This window comes from Ciconia boyciana, chromosome 5, assembly GCF_034638445.1.
Source record: "Ciconia boyciana chromosome 5, ASM3463844v1, whole genome shotgun sequence".
Taxonomy (NCBI): Eukaryota; Metazoa; Chordata; class Aves; order Ciconiiformes; family Ciconiidae; genus Ciconia; species Ciconia boyciana.
Genome location: NC_132938.1, coordinates 71,147,189 through 71,164,704, shown reverse-complemented (window position 1 = coordinate 71,164,704; position 17,516 = coordinate 71,147,189). Strand labels below are relative to the sequence as shown.

The 17,516-nt window shown below is 40.2% G+C and overlaps 1 protein-coding gene across 3 annotated transcripts; it reads left to right on the top strand.

Annotated features, from left to right (window-relative positions):
- The first annotated feature begins 2,762 nt into the window (after window positions 1–2,762).
- On the top strand, window positions 2,763–15,049 carry SCOC (short coiled-coil protein). Of its 3 annotated transcripts, none has more exons than XM_072862576.1 (4): window positions 2,763–2,862; window positions 11,856–11,927; window positions 12,031–12,114; window positions 12,678–15,049. In XM_072862576.1, exons 1-4 carry the CDS (start codon window positions 2,763–2,765, stop codon window positions 12,818–12,820), a joined length of 399 nt encoding a protein of 132 aa, XP_072718677.1. In that variant the 3' UTR covers window positions 12,821–15,049. The 3 variants fall into 3 exon arrangements, with proteins under 3 accessions (XP_072718677.1, XP_072718678.1, XP_072718680.1); XM_072862577.1 differs by lacking the exon at window positions 2,763–2,862 and adding an exon at window positions 11,003–11,124; XM_072862579.1 differs by lacking the exons at window positions 2,763–2,862; window positions 12,031–12,114 and adding an exon at window positions 11,003–11,124.
- The last annotated feature ends 2,467 nt before the right edge of the window (window positions 15,050–17,516 follow it).

The window sequence follows — 17,516 nt, the reverse complement described above, 5'->3', positions numbered from 1 at the left end:
GTCCAAAGGCCTTTCTTTCAAAGGGAGCTTTAATGAGCTCTGAAACACTTGCAGGGCAGCCTTATTTTTGAGCCTTGGAGCCTTGACTCTGTAGGGCAGGAGGAATAACTCCTCGGGGAAGCTGCTCTTTGGTGCCACATGGAGTGGAATGCACTTGGCACAAAGGCAAGAGCCTGACTCTGCAAGTTGCAGGGATCAGTACATCTCACATGAGGCAGCCAAACTCCTCCCTGAATCATATTCTCCTTCACCCTGAGGAGTCTTTCTTACTGGCTCTTATTAAAATACGGCTTTTACTCTGCATCACTTTCACTAATGGCTTTGATCTAGACTTGAATAACAACTGCACAACATCCATATTCACTAGGCTACTGTGAGAGTCTGTCTAAAACCAGCTAATAATTTACATGGAAATTGTATCTACCAGAGGGAGCCCGTATGGCCAACATAATAGAACAATATTGACACAGGCAAGAAAAGTTAATTAAACCTTTTAGATGAGGGCTACACAGTTCAGACAAGATACAACCCTTAGTTCCACAGGCATATGATTTTACAAAATTCAGAGGTAACAGATTACATAATTGCATATGTTTTTAGGATCTGCCCTTCCAAACTGAGTTGTTGAAATGCTTCTGCTGTACATAACATGTCTGAGGACAATAAAAGACATCATAAAGACAAAAGTTCAAAATGTTTTCTAGCTTTATTATTATCATGAGAGCTTTGAGGCATGCCGTTGCATCACTGAAAGAAGAAAAAAAACCCCCAACTGATCCAGATCCCCCTTGTGATACTCAAGGATTTGGAATGAAACCAGTAGGTCTCTTTACACAGACTATTCAAGACCAATAAGGTAAATTTTGAACTGCTTCTGATCAATGTGAAGCAAAAATGAGTAACTCTCAACACAATTCTGAAAATGCAAGATGTGCTTGGTTTTCAGTAATCTCTGAAGGCAGCTGTCAGTAACTTTCACTGACACCAACAGAAAAGCGTAAATAAAAATAAGCAGTTAAAGGATCAGAAGAAAAAACTAAATAGCAGCATTACATTTATCATTTCTGTAAGCTGCACCAATTCCAGTGCTAAGTGTCTTAGGCCCTTTGTCCTGCAAAGTTACGTGCATTTACCTTTGCACATAGAAGCTGTCTCTGGAGTCCAAATCAAGATTGTGTCTAAAAGTGTGAAAAGCAAACTGTAAATTCTGAGAACTATCTCATTCTATAGTTGGACAGTGCTTCACAAAACTAAGATTCAATTTTTAGTGAGACTTCAGAGAGGTTCCTAATTACAATTAAGAAAAAATTATTTGTCAACATCCTAAACTTACAGCCTTTTTCTGAACACAAATTAAAAAATTAAACGATGGGTTGTGCTGGTTTTGGCTGGGATAAAGTTAATTTTCTTCATAGTAGTTAGTATGGGGCTATGTTTTGGATTTGTGCTGAAAACAGTGTTGATAACACAGGGATGTTTTAGTTGTTGCTTATACTAAATCAAGAACTTTTCAGCTTCCTATGCTCTGCCAGGTGCACAAGAAGCTGGGAGGGGACACAGCCGGGACAGCTGACCCCAACTGACCAAAGGGCTATTCCATACCATATGGCGTCATGCTCAGCATATAAAGGTTGGGAAGAGGAAGGGGGGACATTCGGAGTGATGGCGTTTGTCTTCCTGAGTAAGCATTACACGTGATGGAGCCCTGCTTTCCTGGAGATGGCTGAACACCTGCCTGCCCATGGGAAGGAGTGAATGAATTCCTTGTTCTGCTTTGCTTGTGTGCGCGGCTTTTGCTTTCCCTATTAGACTGTCTTTATCTCAACCCAAGAGTTTTCTCACTTTTCCTCTTCTGATTCTCTCCCCCATCCCACCGGGGGGGAGTGAGCAAGCGGCTGTGTGGGGCTTAGTTGCCGGCTGGGGCTAAACCACAACACGGGTAGATTCTGAACATGCAACCCCCTGAAAATGAAGTGGTTCCACTATTCACCACACTGTCTTTAATCAAGACCAGGGCCATTTATACTTTTAAATTAATTGCAAGCAATATTCCATTCCAGGAGTACAAAAGAAAGCTATTTCTAAAGACGTAAGTAGTTTGAGGTGAATTTCTAGTGTATATGTTCAAATTTTCTTTAAGAAACAAAACAAGAAGACTAAAGTGGGGTTCTCTTTGAACTCATTTTCTCTTCCTTCCTCCCGTCTACTATCACAGAACATCACACACTCACTTATATAACCTCACTTGTTCACATTACCTGATTGGTTTTGATGCAACAGTTCATGTAAGCAAAATTACTCACATTCCTAAGTTTTGAAGATTACATTTTAAATTTTCTGCTCCCAAATCTGTCCATTGCATTTGCTTGGACTGTAAGTAACATTTTTTGAACACTTTAAGTTACTTTCCCTCTTTTCTCATCAAAAAAACCCTCCAACAAAAAACCAGACACAGACCTAGAGTAAATCAAGAACAACAACAACAAAAAAACCTGGCGAGGGTGAATACACAGTTCTTTCACAGAAAGAGCCTGCAATAACAGTGTTTGCTCAGAACGTATCTGACTAAGCAGTTGGAACTCATAAACCTTCTAGCTTAACAATTTCCGGAAAAGAGCTCAAGGTTCAGATGAGATACCACACAGAGTGAGATGCGTGTAGTTGCCAACAGTGTGCAATAACACCTGTGTGTTGGACTCATTAAAGATTTAACCAGAGAAGTCACGTGCACGCTGAAAAATGGCTGACAACAGCCATGCTTAATGCATGTCTCAAAAACTTTGAAAAAAGGAAGCAAAATGGAGTTACCTTTGGATGAGGAGGATGGAACTTTCACGAACATTTCTTTGGCAGATGATTCAGGTAAGAAACTACAGTAATCTACTGATACAATACAAATTCCATAGGCTGGATAATAGTACTGGGTGAGCACACAACTCTGTAGATCCTAATTACCAGGTACTAAGTATTTTTAGCAAATGCCCTCAAGCAAACTTTTCTAGTTGTGTAGTTAAATAAGTCTTGTGATTAGTTAAGAATTGAGATTTTAGGGGGATGGAGGCTACCACAGTTTTCACAAAATAGCATATGGTAATGTACATTCATCATCTGAGCACATATAGCCTTTCACTGTTTAGAAAGAAAAAGTTACAGAAATGTTAACTCAGTAGTTACTACTATCGAAGAAAATACAGATAATTCTGACCTTTCCTCCTGAATATGGAACAATAATCTCTTTGACATACTCTAGTGAGAGCTCACAAGAACTGATGCAAATTAATTGGTTATGGAAATAAGCTGATCCATTTAAATCTCCACTATTAAGCATTTAATTGTTTTAAAAGAAACTACAAAAGCAAAGACTGCCTCCCCCTTCCCCCCCTGCCCCCAGCTTATGGAATAAAAATTATTTGGAATGGGAAGTAGGATAGTTCTACATACTGGAAAAATGAAGTGAGTTAATATGAATTGATAATAAATTATTTAGAAAGGTGTGGCCTGAGTATCAACTTGATCATGTCAGCATGGCTGCCATAGAGCTGTGCTAATTTACACTAGCTAGGAATCTGGATTGCTTATTAATGAATAATACAAGTCCTATTCCCTCCCCTTTTTTTTTTTAGCGTAAAGAATGTTATTGTACATGCTATCTTTACCTCCTATATATAAAAATAACAAAACATGGAGCTGATCTTATTTTTAGAATACAATTTTCTAGCAATTTCATATTAGCGTGATGGTGCTGAACTGAATGTTTGAATACACTTTGTTTATAGAGCATATAGCCTAGTGACATCAAGATGTGGTTGACCTGAACTATTTACAGTAAGATAAATGGGCAGACCTTGGTTCAAGTTGTGCAGTAATGAAGGGTTCTCCTGACAGTGAATCTCACTCTTTCCCTGCAGCAAGGTGTAGAACAGTACAGAAAAGGTATCTTGTGACACTGTTTCATGACTTGCTGCACAGCTGATAACATGGCAAGAATAGATGAGGGGCAGCATACAGCGGCAAGATTGTCTTGTCTTTGCAAGGCATCCAGAAGTAGCCGAGGTAGGGATGACTCCACAATACTGGATGGGTGATTTTGTCATACTGCTGGCTTAGTCTTTTGGAAGATGTCAAGTTGCTTTCTTTAGGAGGCAAACACCCACTAGCCTACTCTACTACTCTAACCTCAGCACCCTTGCAGCTTGGAAAATGTTAATACACATGGGAAACCATGTGGCATAACAAGAGGCACAAAGTTAAAAACTCTCCCATTCAACCACCACCGACACTAGCTACCAAAGTATACTCACCAATGCCAAGCCCTGACAGATGTCGCTGATATAAAAGTAGCTGCTCAGCAACAGTGCAAATAAGACTCTACTGCACCTCAGAAACTGAGCACTTCAAATTTACTAGACTCTGGACTGCAGTAACACACCCAACGTCAGAGAAAGCTCATGTTCACAACACAAAGAGGACCATAAACAAGGCTTCTCTATGCAAGATCTGCTACCAATATCAGAACTTTTCCCCTAGTAGTGAAGAGGTGGGGACAGTCACTCAAAAGTAGAGAGATAAATTCAGAGTAACTGAAAATAAGTGACATTTTCAGGCAAGCTTTTGGCTTGAAGGCATAGAGGGAGAATACAGTAAGATTCATGATGAACATGATAACCCTTGTCCATTTCTTCTGCCAGAGGACAACACCTGGCAGCTAGAGAAAAAGGTGTAAGAAAATTCCTAACCTATAACAGGAAGAGACTATCATATACTTTGTAGGAAACAGTATTCCTTATCCCCCCCAGTTGAAGTTAAGTCTAATTACAGTAACTCTGGAGCACAGAAGCTAACAAACAGAATGGACCTTATAAAGCTGTAACTGTAAGGCTGGAGAAGAACATCGATTCCAGAAGAGCAGGTAGGATAAAAGAAAAGTTTTACACGGTGAGAGAGAAAAAGATTCCTTAGGATGGACAACAGCAAGTTCAAGCAAGGAATAAGGAAACTAGACTTGCAATATGTAGATCATAAGTGGACTTTGCCTGAGGATGACCTGATGTTTTAGAAGCAAGTGTTCCATAATTAAATTTTAAGTAGGATCACAAAGATGCACTGGTTTTAATGAACTCTGGTATGTTTGTAATTGCATAAGGCTTTCCCCGCATTTCTTAAAATGTACTGGAAAAGATACTAAACAGACAAGTAGAACAACATGCTATGTATGTACAATCTGAAGCATAATCAAAATACAGTCTTCCTATCAAAGTTTCTTTAGTACAGTGAAAAGCCATTGTGGCAAAGCAACAGGTGTTACTGAGCCTGATTAACTGAATGCAATGCATGAATATTTAATAGCTATTGCTCTTTCAAAACAGCAGCATTTCTCTATTTGTTAAGCACAGAGGTATTAAAAATACATCACTTCCATGTAAATCAAGATGAACACAAAATGGCAGCAAGATAGAAACTTCTTGATAAGTATTTTAATAGCAATATCAAAAGCACATGAAATAAAGGAAAGCATGTATTTACAGCATTTGTGAAAATATTTTCACCTTTAATGAAAGAAATACCTTTTCATTTAGAAACTCATAGCACTGGATAAAGTTCACCCAAAAAATGACGTACTCAAACAAAAGCACAGAGGAAATTAAACCAAAAATAAAACAAAACAGTGAGACAATGCCCAACAGCTGCAAAAATTTTTTAATTGTTCTTCTGATCAATGCTGTATAAGTAAATCAAGGCTCTTTTTATTCATTGTAAAGAACCTAGAAATTCTCTTACTCTTTTTTCAAATGCGCTTTACAGAAAGCCAACATTAAGGACTACATTTCTCATGTAAAGCCCTCCTTTTAAAAAGCAGATACAAACCCCTAAATGTTTAGGCCTAACTTACAGAAAGGCAAAACAGTTTGCTCAGTCTATTTAAAAATGCATTTTTGTGGAGTCAGAGTAGAAATGAGAACATTTGCACTCATGCACAATCTTGCAAAAGACAGGATGCAGTTGCATTAAAAGGCAGGACTCTTCAGGGTTAAAGAGAAAATATGACTTTCTAAGGCTTTCTTTTTGTAGACTTTCTAAAGAGACTGGATTTTTTTTGCCCACCTGTATGCTCACAGGGTATGTAATTTGATGAGGTCCAATTCTCATTTGTGACCTAAGGCACTACCAAAACACAGACAATAAGTAAGGATGCCAGACAATAGTTAGACCAATGTAAGTCAAAATAGCTGCTCATTTTGTATAATTTGATTTGGTTGGAAAAAGTGCAAACTAAGAACTACTCAAATTCTGCAGCTGACAGAAGTCTGTAATTGTAAATTTGCACAAGGCTACAAAAGCCTTCTGAGGTTACTTGGAAAGAGTAACAAGAATTGCAAAGAATTCCGGTGTAAAGCAACATTACTTGAAAAAAACCTTCTCAGAGTCGGTCTGTCATTTCTGCAGAGAAACAGAACGATGAAGATTTGATGTAATGCGTCTTGCAAATTAGTATTACAAGGAAAAAGAATTAAGCCATTTGTATTCCTTTTTGTCTTTTTCTTTGTGGCAATAATTAGTTAAAGGAGAAAACAGTACAGTTCAAATAGCAAACTCATCTCAGAAATATGTACAATACCTTCTTCTGTTAATGAAAAGGAGAATACATTTCTATTCTAGGGGTGAACAGTGAAGCCTCTGTCATCAGTCAGCCTCTAGCACCTGTAATGTTGCCAAAGAGGAAGTGAAAGGCTTGTTGGTTTGCACTGTGTACCATGGCAAAAACAGGATGCACACCAGAGTTTTAGAAATAAAACATCTGAAAGTGTTTGTCATTAGCAGCAATGACTTAGAATCTGAGTCCAGAGCAATAAAATTATCTCCTGTAGTTTTGTAACTGCACGCATATATGCATTCAGGTTAACTATTAATGATGCCTTATATCCTAGGGAAATTGTTGCTATATTAAGGAAAAAATGATCTTTCAGTGAAACTGAATAAATTCCTTTTGCCAGCAACGTCAGATAGTTTTAGGAAAGCTTAACTGGAACTTAACATACAAGTAAGTACAGATAATTGCATTTGTAAAGTGAAACTTGTTGTTCCTATAAATTTAATATAGATGACAATATTATGAGTGCCTCCTCTGCTTTAATCAAATGCCTTAGGAAGTATAAAATGAATTAGTAAGAAAGAAAGGGATTAGCACCTGTTCTTAGTTACATCCAAGTCAGTTTTGAGTTCAGGAGCTCTGACACATTGCTAAAAATTACAAGCTCTCTTTATAACTCTTCAGTCAGAAAATCCACTTACCTGAAGCGAGTTATCTAGTGTCTAGTGTAAAAACAGTTTAATAAACCAAACAGTGGAACATTACTTAGGGCAGTGTTCATGTATTTCCAGTAATAAAGAGAATCCTCTTATTTTTTCTTTTAAACTGCAGAGTGGATATTAGTATGGTGTTATGCTGCTCCACAGGAGAAAACAATTAATTTCCAGCATTTGTGAATATTATTTAATTTTCTTGATAAGGCATATGTTCTCTAAAGTAGAGAGCCGCAAGTTTGTAAACAAAACTAAAAAAAAGCTCTGTGAACACAGGTTGTACCCAGTCTCTCAGCCTTGTGCTGCATATTCCAAAGACTCAAAGTATGCAGCCACATAGCAAAGTTGACTGATTTGCTCACACTTACATGTAATTAGTATTTACCCCATTAATTTTGCCCCTCCCAGTGAGTGAGGAAACCGCAGAGAAGCAAATGCTGCAAGACCCCTGTGAAACAGAAGCCAGTCTTTAGAAGGGTGGTTTCAGGTTCTCCTAGGAACAGTTCCCAGACAAGACTTGCCACGCTAACAACTTAAAGAACAAAGAAATGCCAGTTTCTAACACAAGAGTTAACAAAATACTACAGGCTGATAAAAGCAAGAATTGTTATACAAGGGCTTGAATTGGCCTCCTCCAGTCAAAGGGGACACCAAGCACATCCCTAAAATGCAGGGTACTATTTGATTGCTCTACACACGTGCATAGGTATGCCTTCCCTGGGACACATTCTGCTTTATAAAAGGAATCTTATTGTTTGGGATATACTCTAAATCCCAAAGCTTCAAATTTAAAGTGCACAACAAATTTCATTAATGATATATTACCCAATGCAAGACAGGTGAGGTAAGGAATTTGAAAAACAAATAGGTAAGTCATGTGATATCCTAAGCTTTTGCTGTTTTGGTTGATTTCTCATAAAAAATGCTTTGGACTGTGGACTTTTTTCTGTGGTGCGTTGGATTTGGGTTTTTTGTTTGTTTAAATCTGGTAATGCATTGGATATTTAGAATCCTGGAGGTGATGTCTTTGCGCTGGGAAATAGAGGGAGGGTTAGAAAGGCAAACCTTTTTAAGGGAAAGCAAGATGAGCTAGGTGTTCTCTCTGTGGAATTTGCACCCAGCAGCATCAATCCAACAGTCCTGGTCCCTGGACTGTGTAGACCAGGGCTGTGCACAGCAGGGTTGCTCCCTGCTGGCTCAGCATTTAGGTATACTTCCCTTGGAAATGGGGGATGAAGGACAGGCAAAGAAAAAAGTAACATGCATGGATCTTGCCATGATAAGAAGTTGGGACATAGCCAGGTCACACAGAAACAGTTTCTAAACGTTAGGGCCCACAAGCACGGGCCAGCTGCACAATCTCAGATACAAGGGTAAAAGGATTCATATGAAGCACTTACAGTAGGAAGATGCATTGTGTGAGATCCAGTATGTCTGAGTATACCACAGTACAAACCTAAGGAAGCATCTGTGCGACTGTTTAACATTAACCTAGTAACACACAGCACTATGTAGACTAAAGAAGCCGTCTGTTCTCTGCTGACAGCCCCTCTGCAACGCTAACAGTGGAGGCTCAGATAAAGACAGTTTTTCCTAAAGGTAAACCAAAAAACCTCTCACACAGGTTAACTTCTGAAAAGGAGTTTCAGCCTGGTACTCAAGCTCAAACATTGGAGTTACGAATCAAAAGAAAATACTACAGTCAGAAACCACAACCATGCAAAGCAGAACAAACCCTCAACAGTATACGTACCAAAATGGAAACAGTAGGTAAACCAGCAACTCCTGGAATTACTACTCTGTTTTGGCTACAACGGCACAGGAGCCAGTATATCTACTTTCCATTCTGTCCCATAATTTAATGTCAAGGATTTTCCCACTTTGCTCATTTTGGGACAGTTTAGACAACAAACTGCAAATGTAACACAGCAAGCAAAGTGGATTTTCTGCTGCAAAGAGATGTATTTCCCCCCAAGATTAGCCCTCAATCATTTCCCACCCCGCCACAAGTATAAAACACAGAAAGTTCTTCATCAGGTCAGCAAGCTCTCCATCCATCTGTATCCACCTGCAGACTCTGGCCATATTTCCCCCTGCCCTTAAACAAAGTGCTGGAGACTGTCTTGCTAGAAAGAATTATGAGAACCTGTTGATTGCCAGGCTTGCCACATAGCAAGTGCAGCAAGCAAGATCATAACAGGGTGGAAGCACCTGTCATTTTAAAAACAGCAATCTAGGAGAGTTACTAACAAGCTCCTATAGCCTAGCCATCACCTGAGAGGACTGCTTGTAGGGTTTAAGGAGGATTAGTGGGTTAAAAATGCCTTTTTTAGGGAAGGTGATATACTTTTAAGTAAACCAGCTAATGGAACTGAAAACAACAGACTGATTTTCCAGTACAAACAGACTGCAGGACTCTAATTAAAATGTTTTCATAACTTGAACAGCATTCTGTCTAATCTGAATTTATCTGATTGTGAGGTTAAAAAAAAATTACTAACACAATGTTAATAATATTGCGGAGGCATGCAGAAGATGTAGAGATTAGAAATACATATTTTCTGACGTGTATTAAAAAAATACAGTAGAGGGCACACTTCCCAAATGCCTTTATCTTCCTGAGTATCTACACAGCATCAGGTTATTTATTTATAGATATATTCCTGCAACATATGGATACAATGTGGATATATTTCACTGCAACACAAGGTTCAAGCTACGTAGTACCTATAAAGATACTACAAGTTATGCAGCACAGTCACTTCAGGGAAGCCATTAAAATTAGCTCAGGTCCTGCATGTTGTCTTTATCGTGGCTCACGGGCTGTCCCCATGAGGTCCAAAGGGAGCACCCTGTGCAGCATGGAGTTATTCCCTCCAGGGAAAGAACACAGAAACAGGAGTGCTGCTTTGGAGCTACTGAGCTGCTAGATGAGAGCAACTACGCGAAGTTGCTGAGGTTTCCATGTGATGTGATCTCTAATGCTGTAAGATCCAGAAGCAAGGAGCTAAGTGGCAGGTTTCTTAATCTGGACACTGCTGTGCAGAAGGCTTATCGATCTGCCGGCCTGGAAGCAGTTTGGCCAGGTTCACACAGCGCTGAACTGGAGCAGGTGGACCCTGGCTGGGAGCCTCCTCTCCAAGAGCTCCATGTACGAGCCCCTGGGAGTTAACTGCAACCACACGCACACTCGGTTTTCTCTCGCGTTCCTCAGGCTTTGCCAACCTACCTACATCTGCAGGAGTTACACCCTGGAGAACACCGCCTTTTCTTAATTCCTTCTGAACACAACACAGAGCGACCAACCACTGGTTGAGGACCACCGCTCTAAACATCTGCAGTAGCCTGTGAGCACAAAACGAAATTATCAGAAAAAGGGTGATATTAATTTAATCGCCAACTCACTAGTTACTTCCATTATTTTATCTGCAATTCAGTGGGGCTTAACGGGAAAGGACCGCCTACGATTAAAAACACCCGCGAGGAAGGCGGAGGCGTGACAGGCTCTCCCGGACACGAGAGGTCTCCCTTGCTCCATCTCCCTCAGCCCCCTTCGCCTGCAACACCCGCCGCCGGGCGGGGACCGGCCTTGGGCGGGAACCGGCCCCTGTGAGGGAGGGAGGGAGGGGGCGGGGACCGGCCGTGGGGGGGCGGGGCTTCCACCCCCTCGCCCCGCCGCGCCCATTGGCCAGCGCGGGCGCAGGCCTGTGCGCGCGCAGGGCCAGGCGGCGAGCGGCCGGCGCAGGCGCAGCGGGGAGGCGCACAGCTGCGGCCGGGCCGGGGCGCGGGGCGCAGCCCGCAGGGAGGCGGCGGCGGCGGCGGGTGAGGAGGCGGGGCGGGGTGGCCGGGCCTTGGCGGCTGCAGGGAGGATGCTCTAGGCCGCAGAGCGGAGCGGAGCGGGGCGGGGAGGGGCTGCGCGGGCAGGGCCGCGGAGCTGCCGGCGGCTCCCGGAGGGTCCTGCGCGGAAGCCCTCTGCGGTGCTGCCGCCCCCCCTCCCCGGCCAGCGCTTCCCGGCAGCGGGCCCGGCGCCCGAGCGCTGCCGTTAGCCGTTGCTGTTCCGTCCTGCAGCGAAGGGCAGGGATGCGGAGGTGGGGCGGCGGGGGATGCGCTGTGAGGTGCAGGGGGCCCGTCCCTGCGTCCTGCAGGCCTGATGTCCGTGGCACGGTTGCCCGTGATAACGCGAAAGGGAGTGAGCAGTGAAGGAGGCCCCTTCTGCTTCTGTCCTTTAATAGCCAATTCCAGAAAGATCGGTGCCGAGAAGGCGGCAGTTGCATCACTGAAACGCAGGGTTATTTTATGCGTTAGAGAGTAATCTAGATCAGTTATTTTTGTAAACTGAAGCACAGTTACTTGAAGAATCACATTTACATACCACATAAAGCTCTAGGAAAAATAATTAGAGAACATTAGGAAAAAAGGTTGTTCTGCCTTAGGCTTAAGTGCTGGCTTCTCAACACGAATTAGAAAAATGCATCTAAAATCCAGCTATAAAGGCAGTTACATTAATTATTGCCTCAGTGTTCTCCCCCCTTTTTTTTTTTTTCTTTGAGCAGAGCATCTCTCAGGAATACTCTCTTCAAAAGTGGAAAGAGCCCATTCTACAATGATGAATGCCGACATGGATGGTATAACTTCTTAATGTTTTTGTTCTTCATTGTTATTTTTTCTACTTGATATAATTTCCAGCTGTTACAGAGGTTGCATTAAAACTCATATGATTTATTGCAGCTGTTGAGGCTGAGAATCAGGTGGAATTAGAAGAGAAAACACGACTTATTAATCAAGTTTTGGAACTGCAGCACACACTTGAAGGTTAGCAGTTTGACACATCAGATTTTTTACAAGCACACAGTAATAAGCAAAAGAAGAGAACCTTGCTGTTCTGCCCTACCTTAGTCAGCGTCCAGAAGTATGTCACTTATGCAGTTGAAGGTACATAAGCAAGGTCTCAAAACTATGTATTTTTTTCCCCTCTATATGCAACATAATGTTTGCTTGATTTTCATAATACACGTCAAGCAGAAGGGGTTATAGAGTTAACTTTCCCAGGCTCAGTAGTTGACATAAATCTTTCAGTGTGCTCATAACTGAACTTTTGTTTCCAAATAGTTTAGTTTGCAATAGCTTAATTCAAAAATTCAAAAAAAGGAAATAAAGATGAGTTTGTGTAACAAGTTTGTCAAAATACTGCACTACAAAACAACATAGGAAAAGTGGGCTTTAGATAAAACTTGTGAGTAACACAATGTTTTATAATACCGTATGGCAATGTTTCCCGCATTAGAAGTGTGAATAGTTTGATGTAGGCACATAGAACATATTCATTATTGTATGCAATAGTGTCTAATATTTTTCTTATAATATCACCTTCACAGATCTGTCAGCACGAGTAGATGCTGTTAAGGAAGAAAACTTGAAACTGAAATCAGAAAACCAAGTTCTTGGACAGTATATAGAAAATCTGATGTCAGCGTCTAGCGTTTTCCAAACAACTGACACAAAAAGCAAAAGGAAGTAAGGGTTGACTCACAGATGATGATGTTGTATTGCTGCTGTCTTTTTTTTGTTTTAATTGGCATAGGCTACATAAGCTAAAATACCTTAGTTTGTGGCTTTACTGGATACCTGAAGATTATAAACTTTGGTGATAAACAGAACTAAGAACATTATCATGAACAGGAGACATAAGTTTGTGTATTGTTAAGGCTAAGCAATGTGCAAATGTAGTGTAGAGACTTACTAAACTTTCATACTTGTTTTAAAAATGAGCATATCTTGTTAAAAATTGGATTCAGTTTGTCAGGTTAAACAAAAGTCTGTTGGCGCTCTTTGAGGTCTTAGGGTAGTGTTCTTGACTAGCAAAATAATACAGTTATAATATTGTGTTGAAACCTCATTTGATAAAAATATTCAAACTTTAACTGCATCACCTTTTTCACCTCAAATATATTTAGATTACTGTATAGTACTATCCATAGCTCTGCAAAGCAACTTTAAACAAAAACCTATAAGCCAGTTAATTTCTATGAAGTAATAACAGTATGACATTATTTGCAGGGCTTGTGTACAGAAAAACACTTAACATTTTTTGGGAAGGGGGAGGGTAAGGGAAGAGGAACAGGGATAAGCAACTTACATCAGGGAAATGCCAAACTGATGCAGTATTGGAGTGTTTGTAGTTTGTAAGAGGTACACTTCAAACCATTTTCACTTTCCTGTTTCCTCAAAGAATGATCAGGTACAGCATCATGATATTCCTGAAGTTTTTCAGTTGTGTGATGAAGAATTAAATAAAAACCTGAATAATAAGCTTTACAGAAACAGAAGGCCAACAATGTTCCTCATGCTCATTGTGAACAATCTGCAGTGAGGAACTGAGAACAAGTCTTTCCTTGCCACCTTTTACTTTCCTCCTGAAGTGCCAATCTTGTCTTTGCTTCAGGCCTTAGAGCAACTGTTTTCCTGGCCCAGAGCCTGAGCTTGTGAAGTACCTCTTGAGGCACTGCACAAAAACATCCAGGGCAGAAGACCGCAGTGGAACAAAGGTGGCTTTTGCCTCTGAAATCGGTGCTGCTCTGAGCAATGCCTAGTGTCCAGGTGCCCTGTTTTTTACTGGCTTGGCTGTTTGTTAGTCGGTTTTGTAAAGGAGCTCAGCCCAGATGATGGGACCGAGCGCTTCCCATAGAGGTGACGTCTAGCATAATCGGTATTAAGGGAGAGCAGAAGCTGAAATACAAACAATGATGTAAGTTTTACCAGTACTCAGCTGCATCTGTTTCATCTTGCCATACAGCAGCATTGTGGACTTGTTATGGATGTTACCTAGAACTGAGGTCTGTCTCTTCAGTAATGAAGCCATTGTACTTTACCTTTTAACATAAGGAAACCATGAGTTCAAGGATCTCTTTCAGCCTTGCTGTGATGAATTCTATAAAATAAAGCTGCAGGAACTGAATGAGTGGATGTAATAGTAGAATAAATCTCTCTCAAACCCCAAGTTTCTTGGCAGCTAAGCACTGCTGTGTCTCAAGTGTAAGCTGACATTGTGAGGTTCCCTGCTCCCATGGGAGAGGTTTCCCATTTCTCCCCATTTAAGATGACTGTACAGGGCTCACTGGAGTGTCAGCAGGGTCAAATGAGTGCAAACAAAGCACTAATAGTTTGGTCTCGAGGGCTGTTTACAAGTCTGAGTCAAGAAACCTGATGATGAAAAAAGTTTTACCCACCAAAGCACAAATGCCTGATACCATTTGTGTCATGGGGTCCTGTAAATATCCAAAATTATTTTTAATCTTTTATGGACTACGCTCTCACTTTACTGCCTGTCTGGAACTCTAAACTCATCCAAGAATTGCTAGCAGGTAGAGTAGATAACATGGTTAGTCCAGGGCTTGAGCATTAAAGAAAGAACAATCACACCAAGCACTTCTAAAGATTGCATTGCATTACAGCCATCCTAGCTTTAAAGCCATGTCACTGCACATCTCCATCTGCACTGTAGGAGATCAAGTGGTAACAGAGCATGCGCTTGTTAGAGTTCAGCAATTTCCCCGAGATCAAGTAATCTTAAAATCATGGGTTTGTATTGTAAGATGGGATAGTGGTATTTTATCCATCGGTGTGTATATAATAGTCATTTCATCTGTATACCATTTTGCATCCCACTACTGTTGCCTTTATTTAACTTATGAACATTTTAAAGATGTTGTGTTTCTGACTTTACACTAAATAAAAACTTTCAATTTGTCTCGATTAGTTTGGTTTAGCATTTGTAAACCCTAAAACTTCTCATAACTATCTGTAGTCAAAGGTGGAAAAGTAGTAGGGTTTGCCCTCATCTTAATTGTTTCTACGTAGCTGAAGTGTCTGAAGACTAGATGTAATTGGCAAGTATTAAGATTAAACCTGGGTTAATTAATCTATTTTCAGGAAGCTTCCAGTTCCTGACTCACTTGGTATTTTCACCCATGAATCTTACATTTCTGTGTACTCTTCTGTTCTGGCTAAAGGAAAAAGGAAAAGGATTGGTAGACTGCATCCAGTGTTGTCAAAGCTAAAACTTGCACCTCTCCACATTGGAGAACTTTAAACCAAGTTAGAAGAGATTTTACCTTTTCCTACACAGGTAATGACAGAAGCCTACATTAGACAGAAACCAGAATTATTACTTCATCATACCTTCATGAAGGTGGAAGCTAACTGAGGAGTAGCTTCAATTGCAATTAAATAAAAAGGTCTCAGTCCTACTTAGTCTTCCCTGAATATATAAGATTCTCAGTCTGGGATTTGATGTCCTCAGTAAGACCGCTTTTAACTAAGCTACGATGTAGCCGGTGAGAGTGTAGGCTGCAGAGGTCTGATAGTCATGGAGTTCCAGAGATGACTGACAGTTTTAATAGCAAGGCATCCTGGAACTGGATTATCATTAGTTCATTAATTTCAAAGCACTTTCAAGAAGCCATGATAACAAGATAAGTATTTTTCCTGAAATACCCATTCAGATATAAATGGACTACACACAGGAACAGTGGGTGAAATCTCAGTGTTGCAAGTGTCAATGGAAGGCGGTTCCCCTTTTGCCTGGCTTTCTAGAGCTAGAGCCTCAAATCCCCAAAGCTCTGATATTTCTCCCCTAATTACTAGCATAAGACTAGATCCAAGTAAGCTCACATGCAGAAGGATGTCTTCTGTCTCCAGGTTCCAGGTAATCACAGTCATTAAGTCAGTATTAAAGTGAGATAGGTGTTACAGAGTCAGTATTATTGCAAACAGCACCCTTGAGTCATGGCCTCACAAGACTATTTTACCCATAACAAACAGCTCCTTATTTTCTGAAGTGAGGTACAAGCAAAGATGTTGATGGGGCATTAATCAAGACTTTATGGGAACCTTAAGTTCAAAACCCTAATGGAAGACTAGCATCCCCTGTGGGATGACCAATCCCTGGAGTAACTATATCAGAACAAATGAAAAAAAAACCAACCCCAAAACAAACAAACAAACAAAACACAACCCCAAAACCACACCCAAATGCTGTAACAACTCCGAAGGACTTCTACCAGGATCAGACAAGATTCATTCAAAAGGAGTGTTGAAATGCTCCCTGACAGCTCACAGTAGCTGTTACTAGCAGGATACCACACTGGTAACAACTTCCATCTACTGCTGAAAAGTCACAGGCAGGAGGAGGAATCTGGAGTCTTCACTTCCTACCTTTTGTATGTAGACCCTAAATAAAGAGGAAGGAACTTGCATTTAACTTTAAAAAAACCCCCAAGAAACCCAAAAACCAAACAAAAAAAAAGAGGCCTTTCCATGTAGTTCACACAAAATAGAGTCCAATATAATTCACTTCTGAACACTTCAACACAAGCACCTGAAGATGCTGGCTTCTTCATTAGGGTTAATTAAGCATTCATTTGTTAGAAACTTCCATAGAATCTTTACTGACTTGACTTGCTGTGAAAATATTTCCTTAAGTGAACTAATTTGCCAGGCACAAGGAAATCTTTTAGGTTCCTTATGCATTAATGTATTTTTACTTGTTTTTAATGTATGACTGCTTTTGCTAGCATCTTACATCCTACTAATATTATAGGCAGCTGCCAAGCAGCGAGAGGTTTCAGGTGTATGCAGTTTTATTGTTTGTTTTAATATACAGCTGAACTTCAACAAAACAGTTTCTTTTACAATATGCAGTTTATTTAAACTATATTAAGAGAATGCCCAGTTACTCACATCTGTAAAAAACTTAATCCATCAAAAATTCTTATCTATATTAATACATTTCATGTTAAGCAAGAATTATTAAATATTTTTAGGAGGCAATGTACACTTAGCAAGTATTCTATAAACAGAGGTTGTACCACTGTCTTGGAACATGACAACTATAAAAGTTTGAAAAAATCATCTGTTTATCACTTCTGTAGATTTGATATCTGCATTCAAAAGTAAAACAAGTCACATCAATTACCACTTATTCTATGAGTATTCTATTTTAAAATATCTCTTAAAAATAAATTCCTGTAACCAGTCTAAAGTGAACAGGTGACCACCCATGTAACAAGATCAACTAAAATAAATAATTGACAATAAAAATTGTTGCTAGTACTATATCATCATACAAAAACAATTATTGCATTTAGCTCTGCACAGAAAAAAAATACCTTTTCTCATAGCAATATGAACTGCTATAGATGCTACATCTATACTAT